The sequence below is a fragment of the Pelobates fuscus genome, chromosome 9 (assembly GCF_036172605.1).
Source record: "Pelobates fuscus isolate aPelFus1 chromosome 9, aPelFus1.pri, whole genome shotgun sequence".
Taxonomy (NCBI): Eukaryota; Metazoa; Chordata; class Amphibia; order Anura; family Pelobatidae; genus Pelobates; species Pelobates fuscus.
This window is the reverse complement of record NC_086325.1, coordinates 115,418,531-115,433,800: the sequence shown is the minus strand read 5'-3', so window position 1 is coordinate 115,433,800 and position 15,270 is coordinate 115,418,531. Positions and strand designations below refer to the sequence as shown.

At 37.8% G+C, this 15,270-nt stretch overlaps 1 protein-coding gene across 3 annotated transcripts in view; it reads right to left on the bottom strand.

Moving 5' to 3' along the window:
- TNC (tenascin C) overlaps nt 1-15,270 on the bottom strand; it is a 146,767-nt gene that overhangs the window by 109,002 nt on the left and 22,495 nt on the right. For all 3 annotated transcript variants that reach the window (XM_063432313.1, XM_063432314.1, XM_063432315.1), the window contains exons 3-4: nt 10,636-12,042; nt 9,330-9,593 (exon numbers count right to left, since the gene is read on the bottom strand). In XM_063432313.1, coding sequence (XP_063288383.1) covers nt 9,330-9,593; nt 10,636-12,042 — 1,671 coding nt within the window. The remainder of the gene's footprint in view (nt 1-9,329; nt 9,594-10,635; nt 12,043-15,270) is intronic.

Here is a 15,270-nt window from a genome sequence, read left to right as displayed (position 1 = left end):
CTCAGACTGTGCGCGACAACCTCCAGGCTGCCCAACAGCGACAGCACCGATGGTACGATAGGGGAGCCCGAGACCGCAGCTTTCAGGTGGGACAAAAGGTACTCATATTACGACCCATCCACAAAGACAAGCTGCAGGCCTCCTGGCAAGGCCCATACAAGGTGGTAGAGCAAATATGCGATACCAGCTATGTGATCGGCCCAGTCACAGGCACAGGGGTTAGACGCATGCTCCACGTGAACATGCTCAAGCCCTATCAAGAGCGGACAGATCTGCGTTCACTGCGATCTGCGCGAACGCGGCCGAGGATTTTGACAACTTACCTCTCCCCAATCTCTTAGACCAGGAGGGCCAGACCGGAGATTTGGGAGAGATACAGCTGGGGGAGCGGTTAACCGCCCAAGAACGGACTCAAGTCCAAAACTTAATTAGGGAGAAAAGGGCCACCTTCTCTAACTTACCCGGATACACCCCCTTAGCCACCCACAAAGTAGAAACTTTGGACCAAACCCCCCTTCGCCAACCTCCCTATCGTATCCCAGAATCCGTAAAAGGGAGAATGCATAGGGAGGTTGGGGAGATGCTCCAGCTAGGAGTGATAGAGCCCTCTGATAGCCCTTGGGCCTTCCCAGTAGTGCCAGTGCCGAAACAGGATGGAACGACCCGTTTCTGCGTAGACTACTGGAGGCTCAACGACAAAACCACCTCCGACGCTTACCCGACGCCCCGGATAGACGAGCTCCTAGATAAAATGGCCAGAGGCCAGTACCTCACCACAATAGATCTGTGCAAAGGGTACTGGCAAATTCCACTAGCCGAGGATGCCATCCTTAAGTCGGTGTTTGTCACCCCGTTTGGCTTGTACCAGTTCAGAGTCATGCCATTTGGGATGAAAAATGCCCCGGCTACCTTCCAGAGGATGGTGGATCGGCTACTGGATGGGTTTCAGGAGTATGCTTGTGCATATTTAGACGATATCGCCATTTTTAGCTGCTCCTGGCCTGAACATCTGACCCACATAGGAGCCGTACTAGACCGCATTAGGGAAGCCGGATTGACCCTCAAGCCCAGCAAATGCCACATAGGGATGGCCGAGGTCCAGTATTTGGGACACCGGGTAGGCAGCGGTCAGCAGAAACCCGAGCAGGCTAAGATAGAGGCCGTGGCCAAGTGGCCAACCCCCCACACCAAGACCCAGGTTTTAGCGTTTTTAGGTACCGCAGGGTACTATCAAAAATGTGTGCCCAATTACAGCGCCCTCGCCAATCCCCTCACTGATCTTACCGGCAAGAACCTACCTAAGATAGTAACCTTGGCCCCAGAGTGCGAACAGGCATTTCAGCAGCTAAAAACGGCACTTGTGAACTCCCCTGTACTTTCTGCTCCCGATCCAACTAAACGATTTCTCGTTCATACAGACGCTTCTATGTTTGGATTGGGAGCAGTACTGAGCCAAGTCGGAGCGGATGGCGGCGAGCACCCAGTGCTCCAACTGTCCACTACCATTAATCATAACAGTCATAACAATGTCTCGCCTATGAATTCCCAATCTCATTTACTACGGCAAATTGATTAATTATCCTAACCCCAGATAAAAAATTCATTCTGATCGATTCTAATGTCGTATTAATAGAATATATTATTGAGTAAAAAGGGAATTAAGTAGAATATTAATTTACAATTACCCTTACCATTATTCCAACAATTCACCATACAATTCAACCATACAAGGGTTAATATTAATCCCCATAAGAACTAATCTATTGTGTATTAATCACTTCAATATGTCTCTTATTAATTCAAAATAAAAGTGGATTGTGTGTATATCATTATAATTAAATATGGGTATTATCCACGATTTCAATATATATAATGTATAAAATTTAACTCATGTTCAGAAAATAAAATATAACAATGTGAATACCTTCTTCAAAGTTATAAATAAACATCAAAATAGCCCTATGTGTCTAGAGAAAGAATAAAGAGAAAGAAAATTTCCCTTTCCAACCTCGACTATTATATCTATTATAGAACATTGATAATTAACAATTTTAGATTAATTTAGATCCCAGGAGTCGATGGTTTCTTGTGCTTTCGTAGCATCTTTAAAAAAAAATCTTTGATCTTGATAGAATACTAATAAGGTCGTTGGAGAGTTCCATTTTTGTCTCAGTATTGCAGTCTGATTAATACATTTTTCCTGTTCTGTCGAGTAAATATAGATAAATCTGCAAATATTTTGGTATCCTTGAAGTCAGAGTCAGTGATCTCATTTTTCTGTACTGTCCGCATGATCTGATTCTTGATAAGATTATTAGAAAAACAAACAATAATATCTCTAGGTAAAGTAGATGGAAGGTTCTTCGGTCTATTTAGCCTATGAAACCTTTGGAATGGGAGATCACCTAAAGGTGTTTCCGGAATAATTTTCTGAAAGAAAGATCTAAGAAATTGATCTAGTTGATCATATTTAATGGTTTCTGAAATACCACGTATTTTAAGATTATTACTCCTAGATCTATCCTGCAAGTCACCAACTTTTATTTCTAGAGATTGTAGTTTTCCTTCCAGTTGTTTATATTTTAGATTCATATCTTCAAGATTTCTTTGCAATTTCTGAGTAGTAGATACTTGTTCTTGTATGATTTTAGATGGATCCATAATTTCTGACCTAAGTAATCTTGAATTTTCATCAAAATCTTGTTTTATTCTGAGATATAAAGTTTCCAAAGCTTCATTAAGTGTCTGTTGCGTCACATGATGAGGAACCAATTGTGAGTATTCATGACTAGAGGCAGTAGAATCTCTTCTGCCACCCTGTGATAATCTATTAATAGTCGAGTTGTCTTGTGCTTTAGGTGAACAGAAAATATTGACATTTCTAGGTCTCTCAGTATTGGTAGCGCTGACCGAAGTCAGCTTGTCTTTTTCCTTTTTTGGAGGCATATTTTGTTGTTCCCTCTTAGTTTCTTTGTATCTTTCTTTTATCGTTATTATCAAAAAATGGGAGTTAGATTATATTGAAATAGATTGCTACCACTTCTGGCTGTAATTGAATAATAATAAAAAACAAACAAACAAAAAAAAAAACGTTTGAAAACTTCTGTCTAGCCAAGAGAAAAAATATTTCAAATGTTGCAGTCAAGTATCTTTTCTTTTTCTTTTATTTCTTCCCTTCCTCCTTTATTTTCCTTCCCTTAATCCAATCTAGGATTAAATGATTTAGCCATCATTTACTTGTAGAGTGTTGTCAATCCAAACTTTCTTCTAATTGCATATAGTTATATATGAATTTACAGTTGGTGAATAGGCAATAGTTTGGCAAAAATCTTAATGGTATAGCTTGAGCTTTTGGCTTTTTGCCGGTTTAAGTAAATGTGTTCAAAATCACTTCATATATCTGCTTATGCCCGGTTTAAGTTGATTACTTATCTCTTTAATTTGAGTAGAGATTTTGCAGACATTAATCAAGCAATATGCAGATTGGTATACTAGGTCAGGAACATTATAATTGTTACTTGTTTCTTGCCAGTCTTGATGATAAATCTTTCTTAATTGTATCTGTAGTCAATTTCTCTCAGATTTGTTAATCCCCTTTAAAGGAGATAATATAGCTTTCAGTAAGCTTAAGTCAACAGGTATTATCATTCCAAAATGTCCTTTTGTATTTAAATATATGTGGATTTACAATTAGTAATTAGATAGTAATTTGACAATAGCCTTAATGGCTTAGATTAGGCTTTTAGCAGGTTTAAGTCATCAGGTTAGGAATTACCTCATATAACCGCCTGTACCCGTTTTAAATTGATGCCTTTTCTCTCTACTTTGAATAGAGGTGTTGAAAACACTAGTTAGGCAGTTAGGCAATATGCAATGTTCAGACCATTATACCATATCAGGCAAATCAAAGTTGTCGCTCATTACTTGCCAATCTCGACAATAACTCTCTTCCTTCCCAGGTATAACAGCATTCGATTTCCACCAGGCTTAACATTCTTCCCTGGTGGAAACATTCAGCAGGCCCAGATCAGCGACTCCACAACTGCCGTTCACTCCGCTATGCCCGCTCCAAGGATTCAACAATCTGCCAGAAGATAGCTGCAGAGCTGCAAACATACCAGATTAAATAGCCACTTCGCTGGTACTGGCGTCTGTAGAAGCCTTCCAATACACCGCATCTCGGACCCGCTCGCCTCTCCCATTCGTACCCCGTGTCCACGAGGGCGTACGTGCGTGCGTGCGTCACGTCATCACGTCCCCTCCCAGTCCATCCAATTGCAGTTTAAACATCTGTATAGCCTCTGACAAAACCACCTCTTCAGGCAATTAATTCCATATCCTTATTGCTCTTACTGTAAAAAAACCTTTTCTTTGCCTTAGATGAAATCTCCTTTCTTGAAGCCTAAATGTGTGACCTCGTGTCCTATGTATAGCCCTGTTTATGAATAGATTTACAGATAATGGTTTGTTCTGGCCCTGAATATATTTGTATAATGTTATCATATCCCCTCTCAGGCGCTGTTTTTCCAAACTGAAGAGATTTAAATTTTTGAACCTTTCTTCATTACTAAAATGCTCCATTCCTTGTATCAATTTTGTAGCTCGTCTCTGCACTTTTTCTAGTGCCATGATATCTTTCTTTAGAACAGGTGCCCAAAATTGCACAGCATATTCAAGGTGTGGTCTTACCAGCGATTTATAAAGAGGCAAAATTATATTTTCATCTCGAGAATTGATGCCCCTATTTATACATGACAAAACCTTACTGGCCTTAGCAACGGTAGATTGACATTGCATATTGCTACCTAATTTGTTGTCTATAAAAAAATCCCAAATCTTTCTCGTGTGTGGTTATCCCTAGTTCACTACCATTTAGGGTGTAAATTGCTTGTGCATTCTTAACCCCGAAGTGCATAACTTTGCATTTTTCTACATAAAATTTCATCTGCCATTTTAGTGCCCAGTCCCCCAATCTATACAAATCCCTTTGCAGCAAGGCAATATCCTGCTCACATTTTATTACTTTACAAAGTTTTGTGTCATCTGCAAACACTGATACATGGCTTTCAATGCCCATTTCAATATCATTTATAAATATGTTAAATAGAAGCGGTCCCAAAACAGAACCCTGAGGGACACCACTTACCACTTTTGTCCAGCTTGAAAATTTACCATTTATGACAACTCGCTGTACTCTATCCTTAAGCCAATGTTCTACCCAAGAACAAGAATATTCATCTAGACCAATTTCTTTTAGTTTGAAGACTAACCTATTGTGAGGAACCGTATCAAATGCCTTGGCAAAATCCAAGTAGATCACATCCACTGCAACACCCTGATCTATTTTTCTACTTACTTCTTCGTAGAATGCAATTAGGTTAGTTTGACATGACCTATGTTTCATAAAACCATGCTTATTATTGCTAATAACACAGTTCTTCCCAATGAATTCCTGAATATTATCCCTTAATAGCCATTCAAATAATTTCCCAGTCACAGAAGTTAAGCTCACAGGATTTTAATTTCCAGGCAAGGATTTTGAACCCTTTTTAAATATAGGAACATCTGCCTTCCTCCAATCCTCTGGTACAACACCTGAAACAAAAGAATCTTGAAAAATTTCCCCACTTAGCTCCTTAAGTACTCGTGGGTGGATACCGTCAGGCACCTGAGCTTTATTTACATTAATTTTCTTTAATAGCTGTAGCACCTTGTCTCGAGTTATCCAATCACAAGTTATCTGCAAGTTTGTTGTAGCAATCATATGCATATCTCTTGCCATAGGATCCTCATTAATATATACTGAAGAAAAATAGTTATTTAAAATGTCTGCCTTTTCCTGGTCTTCATTGACTAACAGACCCATCTCTGTTTTCAGTGTACCTACACTTTCATTTTTTTGTTTTTTTAGAATTAATGCATTTGAAAAAAAAATTTGTGGTTGGTTTTGCATTCTTTGGCTATCAATTTCTCATTTTCTAGTTTAGCCACTTTAATTGCCTTTTTGTAAGTATTATTGGCTTCCTTATATCTTATATAGGATGCCTCTGATTTGTCCAATTTAAATGCTTTAAAAGCCCTTTTCTTATTTTTTTTTTTTTTTTATTCTTTATTTTTGTTGTGCGAGCATTACATCATACTTGAGTAGCCACGACAGCCATATCAAGCTTCATTGTAACAGTTGAAAACATTATCATGGCATAAGAGTTACTGCACATTTTTAAAATGAGAACATGAAAAAAAAAAAACTTAGCGTATAACAACAGCTTATTATCTTAGAAGCAAGTTAGTTTCCGTGTGGGCAGTGGCTTTCGGTGGTTAATACCGTAGGCCAGTGGTAGTGGGCCTAGTGGGCGTCCCTTGTGTGTCTTAAGGTACGGCTTTTGCCTGGCCTGCTTTCTTTAGTTGGGACTGGTGTACCTATGCTGTTAAGGTGTGGGGAAACAACGTAAGTATGTCAACTGGTGTGGTCAGTTACTGTGCATGTAGTGGGGGCGAGAGTATGGCCCAGAGTTGCGTAGGCCTGCAAGAGAAAAGAAAAACAATAAAAAGAAGGTGAACACAACGAAACCTGGTGTACAAACAAAACACGTCAGTTAAGATAGAGGGTTTCGGTGAGGTATCTGTATGGCTTGAAAGCCAGCTCCATGTAGTGAGGCTGAGATATGCTGGGAGCTTTTTGGGGCTGGGGGGGGGTTAGGTGGTATTGGAGCCAGTTGCCCGGGTTATTCCCGGTGTCTATAGAGGGTGCCTATTAGCCCTTTTGAACATGTAATTGGAACATATGAAACATGTTAGATAGGTAGGGAAGGTAAACAATAACATATAAAACATAAGAGGCACATATTGTGGGTGTCTAGCGGTGTTGGCCAGACCAGTAGACCGATCTGTATGTGTAACATACCTGCTGGGTTAAGACTTAGTAGTGTGCTAAGGCTCATTTTAAGTGGGTATGTACAGCTAATTGCAGGTGTTAGTGGTATTCCTGGACCTAGTCCATGCCAACATGTTTATTATAGCATGTAGGGCGTTCTGATCTATTGAGGGAGGCAGGGAAATGAACATGGGGGATAGAGATAAACCTCTAGCAAAAGTTAGTGTTTACGAATGTCATTCTAGTCCTTGCTCTTTAGGCATGGAGTAGGCTTGTCAAAAAGGCAGATTGCTTAGCCTATGCCTGACACCGGGTGAGTGTAGCAACACAGTCCCAAGTCCCTCTTTACCGCACTCCATCTGCTCTGGGCTAGTGTGGGTGATCTCCATGCTTTGCCATTGTTCTGCCTGGTTCCATCTGGGTCTGTTCCCCAAGAGGCTCCCGAACCGCCATTTTGGGGATATCGAGGTTGTGGTTGCGGTTCGCCAGCTCTGACTGTCATCCCTTGCCTCGCATGTGTATGCTTCTGGGTGGGTGATTTTAGAGGCTTGATGTTCCCCTTCCGGGTTCTCAGCCTGGGAAGTTGGCCACGGGCTTTGGGTTTAACCAGACCTGGCTTTTCCTTTGCTGGCTTTGCCTTTTTGGTTGCTCTTGGTGGTTTCCGTTGGTCGCCCACGGTGTGGTTTAGCTTGACCGGGTGTGAGTTTCTGTGCTCCACTTGTCCCTGTGACGCTGCTAGGTTACGATCCCTTCTGCTCTGCAGCTTTTGCCAGAAGCTGCGAAAGAGTTCGTCCAGGCGCTGTTCCAGTGGCATTTGCAGGCTGTATGGTACTGCTACTAAGTCAGCCGCCGCCATTTTGGCTTCATTGACTCTGCTATGTGTTTGCATCAGGGGCTGGTTAGTGATTAAATTCCGCTTGTAGCTTGTGTGTACCGGGATGTCCCCCTCCGGCTGGGGGGGGAACGGGGTGTTCAGGCTCTTTGGCATTTCCAGCCGGTCTGGTAGCCGGGAGATCGGCCGCGTCTCCCACACTCACCCCCGACTGTAGGCCGCAATTCACCGTCGGGCTTAGCTTGTCTGATCGGGCTCAAAGTCCGCCCGTTTTGTGTACCGGGGTGTTGCCTGTCCTCCGCTGAGTTAGATCTGTATAGTTGTCGTGGGAAAGGTAACACGATTGTCGCCCTCAGCGGGTTCTCGGTCGGAGCGCGCGGTTCATGCGGCCATGCTGCTTGGCGGTCAGACCCCGCCCCCCTTTTCTTATTTTTAATCTCTTGTTTTACTTCTCTACTAAGCCACATTGGTTTTAATTTGTTTCTTTTATATTTATTACCCAACGGTACATACTGTGAAATGTACATTTCTAATATTTTTTGAATAGTTTCCATTTTTCCTCAGTGTTTTTATCACTAAGGAGTTTATGCCAGTCGATATGTTGTAGAGCTTCCCTAATCTTTTTAAAATTGGCTTTTTTTAAATTATACGTTTTAATATACCCCACATGCTTTTGCTTTTTTGAGTTTATTTCAAAAGGTAACATATTGTGATCACTATTTCCCAAATGCTCCCCTACTTAAATGTTGGTTAAAAGATTAACATTGTTTGTTATAACGAGATCCAGACAAGCATCCTATCTAGTTGGTGCTTGTACCAGTTGTGACATAAAGGTGTCATTTAACACATTCAAAAAACAGATTCCCCTAGCTGAAGTACTAGTCCCTCTATCCCAATTTATGTCCGGGTAATTTAAAATCTCCAATAATTAATGTGTTAGTCCGATTTGCAGCTTTACCAAATTGCAGCAGTTCTTCCTCATTAATATTTACATTTGGTGGTTTATAACATAGCCCAACCAATAACATATTTCCCTTTGTTTGCCCAAAGCAGATATCTACCCATAAAGCTTCTACATTTTCCTCGTCACACTCCACATGCCTAAGATTTGACTTTAACTCATGGCTGACATACAAACATACCCCACCACCCTTCTTGTTTATCCTATTCCTCCTAAATAACGTGTACCCATTTAAGTTAACTGCCCAGTCATGTGTCTCATCCCACCATGTTTCTGTTATGCCTATTATATCGTATTGTTTAGTGTATGCTATTGCCTCTAGTTCCCCCATTTTGTTATATAGGCTCCTTGCATTAGTAAGCATACATTTAATATTACCATGAGTCATTTGTACTTTTTGTGAATTATCAATATTACATACCTCCTCTGTTCTGAGCTTCCCCCTCCCCCATATCCACCCCCTTTGTTCTGAGATAAAGCCCATCTCATTTTTATCCTATCTCCCTTTTCTAGATTGCTTTGACCCTCCCCCCCTACTACTAGTTTAAAATCTCCTCCAACCTTCTAGCCATCCTATCCCCCTAAAATTAAAATCATTCACCTTTTATTAGTAATTTTAATATAATTGTAGTACTTAGATCCAATGCACTAGTAGTACTTACGTGTTGATACTCTTGCGCTCACGGGTATACTCTTCTGGTTTTTCAGTATGGCATATACACGCACAAAGTATTCTACCCCTGGCTCAAGTTCTTTAATAGTTGCTGCTGTCTGGTCCCCTGGTACTCTAAGGTCAAGCTCCAAGCCACCAGAGCTGGTTGGAACATAGGTGATAAGATATTCAGTGACTGTGAGTTTGTTGGCCCATTGAAGGTTCATAGTTTCTGTTGTCACATCTGTCACTTTTAAGTCTTTAGGTGGGGAAACTGAAAATAAAAAAATATATGAGTTTGCACATGCCAGCTTAATATATTATGCAGAGAGCTACAAATGCTGTTTGACAATTCAGCTTGACTTTATTATTCGAGATATGTTTGGATTCTAATTGAACTTTTCAATTGTACACCCCTATTCTTAGACTATTCATTAGAACAGCATGCCCTAAATATGTGTAGTGCATTGCATGTTAATTGTGTAGAAATTACATTATTCATCTGTTATTCTAGTTTATACATCTTCCTCAAGCTAAACTTCTCTTCTAATTTAATTTGTTTAAAAAGATGCAGATAAATACAAAAATAACTAGTATTTAAATCAGTTATCTTTTATTCTCATGTGTTAAGAAACTGGATTGACCCTATTAGCATCAGGTAATGTGCTATTTTAATGCTGATGGATCTTATCTTCACTGCTGGTTCTTATCTTCACTGGATATACTGTATATATATATATATATATATATATATATATATATATATATATATATATATATATATATATATGGTAACCACTACCCTAAATAGTTTCAGTATGGAAAGAATATGAGGGCTTCTGAGCAACTATGTATTTAAATGAAATGTGAAAATTTAGCTTTTCTACCCTGTTTTTGCCTCACTAGTCAATATTATTTTGCTTATTGAAGGAATAACACTACTTTATTCTTCAAAATCACCAATCACTTATGTTATCTTTACATTTATCCCATGAAAGCAGAAAATACATAAACAGTAAAATGTATATTTTTATCATAGCAGTGTATAAATATATAATAAAATAACTGCTAAACATGTTTTTTATATAAAAATCCCAAAGCTAGAGTCACTAGCTCTTCTGATTCTAAATGAACACATAATTAGCATGGGTGCCACAGGGAATTTTTTTAAAACTAATATCTATTAAATTGTCTACGCTAAAGCATGGATATTTGTAATGTAAATATTGCATTGTTTGTATAAGAATAAACAGTGGTCAGTTGTGTAACTTTATATACCACATATTCACAATAAAGATTTTGGAATCAGTATTTACCTTCACCGCAGAAATCTCCTATGAAGCCTTCATCGCAGATGCATTCTCCATTTACACAGACGCCTTGGTTATTGCAGTTATTTAGGCAGCTTAGCTCAGCACAGTTGTCACCTGTATATCCTTCATCACAGATGCACAACCCATTAACACAGCGTCCTCTGTTGTTACAATCATCAGGACAACGTAATTCACTACAATCATCTCCCATAAATAAACTGTCACATATACATTGGCCATTTACACAAGTACCTCTATGATTACAGTCATCAGGGCATCTTAATTCACTACAATCCAAGCCCATGAATCCTTCATTGCAAATGCATTGTCCATTAACACATTGTCCTCTATTGCTACAGTCATTGGGACACCTTAGTTCACCACAATCCTTTCCAGTAAATCCTTCATCACAAATGCATTGTCCATTTACACACCGTCCGTTATTGTTACAGTCATTGGGGCACCTTAACTCGCTGCAGTCCTGTCCAATGAATCCTTCATCACATACACATTGACCATTGACACAGCGCCCTTTGTTGCTACAATCATTAAGACATCTCAAATCTCCACAGTCAGTTCCTATGAATTTCTGATCACAAATGCACTTCCCATTTACACAAGTTCCTCGATTGTTGCAGTCTTTTTGGCATCTAAGTTTACCACAAAACTCTCCTGTGTAACCTTCCTTACAAATGCACTGTCCATTTACACATTGTCCTTGATTGTTGCAGTTATTCGGGCAACTGAGCTCACTGCAGTCATCTCCAGTAAAGCCATCATCACAAATACATAGGCCATTCTCACAGCGACCATGGTTGTTGCAGTTGTTAGGGCAGGCAAACTCACCACAGTCTTCTCCAGTGAAACCTTCTTCACAATAGCATACTCCATTTACACATCGACCACGGTCATAACAATCATTGGGACAGATGAGTTCACTGCAATCATCTCCTGTGTAACCCTCATCACATATACACTCATTATCTACACACCTTCCACGATTGTTACAATTATTTGGGCAAAGTGGCTCACTACAATCTTCCCCAATGAAATTCTCTTCACACACACATCGTCCATTCACACATTTTCCATGCTCACTGCAGGGTACTGGGCACACCTCTTCACTACAGTCTTCTCCACTGTAACCATCAAAACAAATACAAACACCATTGACACATTTCCCCTGGTCATTACAATCATCTAGACAGGATAATTCACTACAGTCTTCTCCAGTGAAGCCCTTTTCGCAAACACATTTTCCATCTATGCATAGTCCTCTGTTGTTGCAATTTCCTGGGCATTCGGCATCTGTACAATTAGGTCCTGTCCATCCAGGCTCACAAATGCATTTACATAATTCTGTGCTGTAGTTCCCATGACCATTACAGTATGGTTTTGTATCTAACACACCTGTAGAAATAAATACAAATGTAATACATTAATTTATGCAATTCCACACACAAAAAAAGTGCAATTCAAATAATAATAAATACATTTATATTGCTATATTGGTATGAGTTGGTGCATATTTGAGTTGGTAGACATCCATTTGCGATTCTAATATACCTTATCTACCAAACAGTTCAACACATTTTATGTGTTTTGTTGCATCTAACTATAATCCTGTGCTCCTTCACTAAAAATCAATTAAACAAGTTATATTTCAGAGACAAATAGTTATAATTTAGGTAAGTAATTTAATTAAAAACTTATTCCCCTTTACAATACTAATTTAGTCCAGAGTGGGTCAACTTTCTTGAGAGGTATATGAAATTCACGATAACATTATTTTTCCATAGTATATTTTTAGGACTATGGTAAGTGTGTTAGTTTTATGAGCGTAATTTGTGTTATTGCCAAGCATGCATTATATATATATATATATATATATATATATATATATATACATATATATATATATATATATATATATATATATATATATATATATTAAGATGAAATCTTGGCACTCTCCTTACAAAATGAAAAATGTGTATCACTTGCCTGGGTGCGAATCTCTGGCATCAAATATATAAACAAAATGGAAAAATCAGCAGGGTCGAAACGTCGATTGATTTTTTTGTATACTACATATGGATTAATAAAGCACCAGTTTTTTCCACATATATGAAGACCTGTGAGTGCATCTTGATTTTTCCATTTTGTTTATATATATATATATATATATATATATATATATATATATATATATATATATATACATATATATATATCTGTATATATATATATATAGTATTGTGAGTTACACAATCATTGGGATACCTTAATAAATACTACTAAAAACTACCAATTTTATTGGGGTTATATCTAAAAATAGCTTGCCAAAGCTGCAGAGTTCTTGTCTGAAGCCTGTGCAAGCACTCGCCTCTGAAACCAGGCCATACTTTCTGTGGCTGACTAATCACAGACTTCACAATGCAGCTCAATGAGAAGTCTTTGCAAGGCAGGTGATCTGAGTAATTTCCTTCATCTTCAGGTTAGCTCTACTGAACTAAATAACCAGGAGGTAACAGGGCCGATTGTCTGGGAAAGTGTAGCAAGGATCATTTAAAAAAGTAAATGTCTTTTGAAATCTACACTTTTTGTAAAATGAAAAAGGAGCACATACTTTTCAAACAAGCTGAAGTTTTTTTAGGGGTCTGTAGTATTCCTATATATATTATATATAATCTATATATAAAGGATATATAGGGCTCTCTAATGTTAACCTGTATGTATTTATAACAAATATTATTCAAGAAAAAAACATTTAAAAATTTGAAAACAAAAGGATAAATTTTTCAGAATTTAGTTAATAATAATTTCTACACTAGTGCACCTAACAAAAAACTCCAAACATATTCCTTAATGAGTCCTTATTGTTTAAATAGGCCATGTGTCTAATAGTTCTATAATTTTTTGTTATAAAGTTATAAGGCAATTATTGCATGGAGTCCATTAAGGTTTTTAAGCTAAACATTGAAACATTGTTCTGCACAGACCAAAACAACAAAACAAGAACATATATTTGGGAAAATATTTAATAATTAAAGAACATTTTGACAATTTTTAGTTAACCTTTTGATCACAAACCTCGGCCAAATGTGCTGGTTATGTTTATTTCTTGGGTGTTTCTCATACACATTTCATTTTCAAAAGTAATTTCATAGGTCTAGTGTAAAAAATCCTAGAATTATATTCTGAGTATATCAGTGTCCAATTTTTTGTGAACTTTTGTATGAGGCTGACCATCCTTGCTTGTCATTCTCTACTGTTATCTGACCAACTGTTGCTGAACCTAAATTTCACAAAGAACAATCACAGCAGCAGACAAGTTGGGTTGCATAGCAGTTGGTCAGATAACAACACAGTCTGACCACACATAGCTGCTCCACCAAGTTAAAAAGTTAAATAAATAAATATACGCTATTTAAATTAAATGTAATGAACTTTTAAAAGATGCAAAATTACAATTTGAGCAGTTTTCCTTTCATTCGATTTAGAACCAGAATCAGAATGTTAGGGAAAAAACGCGTCAAGTGATTTATCTACAGAAGTCACCATAACTGTCTATAGACAGTTTTATGTAAACCATTTCAAAAAATGTTTCTGAAAAAAATTAAATTATTTCCTATTCTAACTAAAGCTAAATAAATCAAAGCCTTAGTGCATGTAATTAAATATTTACTTTATATTTATATATTCCTATCCTTGTCTTGTCTTCAAGGGCACCTGCCATTATATATGCATCAATAAAGACAAGAAATCTACAGCCTAACACTAAACATTACAGTTCTCTATATCCTCCAAACAGGAATTAGTACCACTTCTGAGCTCATATGACTAGGATGCTGGTAAAAAGATAGCGATAAAGGCCAAGTTGCCTTAATACAATCAACTGAAAAAGATTGTCAGCACATCTCCAACATATAGACTGTTCTTCAAGGGGGCTATAGGAGGAACTTGCACACAAATATATTATTTGAAACAATAAAGTGTATGTTTAATATTCTCCTTTTATTTCTCTAATCACATTATTAGATTTGTAAACTTCCATTAGCAAACAAAATAAAACAAGTTTGCCCCTTTCATTTTAAGGAAACAGTATTTCAGCTAAGTAATTAGTCAGCAATGTGCGTACACAGTTTCACATAGCAACTGATATTGTTGACTTTAAACTCTTTTGGTTGTAAAATGTTGCAAAATTGGCTGACAAGTTCAGCTTACTGAATGATGTTATGTTTATCAGCCAACTGTCGTATTCTTTAATAATACTCTCCACTTAATTACCATGAGAAAAAAAATATGTTTCAAAACAAATATAATCCTAACTTTCATTAAATTTAAGGAATATTTTGTTTTTATTAAATAACAAATTCACGGCACAGTTATACAGTTCAATTGTTAAATATTTGGAAAGTGACATACGTTTTGTTGTTTTGGCTCTATACTCTAGCACATTGGATTTTAATGACATAAGAGGAAAAAATACAGAGTATAACTTTAATAAGGGTGGTTTACATTATTAAACCAATCCATTGAATAGGAATTACAGTGGTTTTGTATATAATGTAATGTTATAAATCCAGGATATGTGGAAATTTGGCTGCCCGGCAGAGACTTAGTCCATTGGTGGTC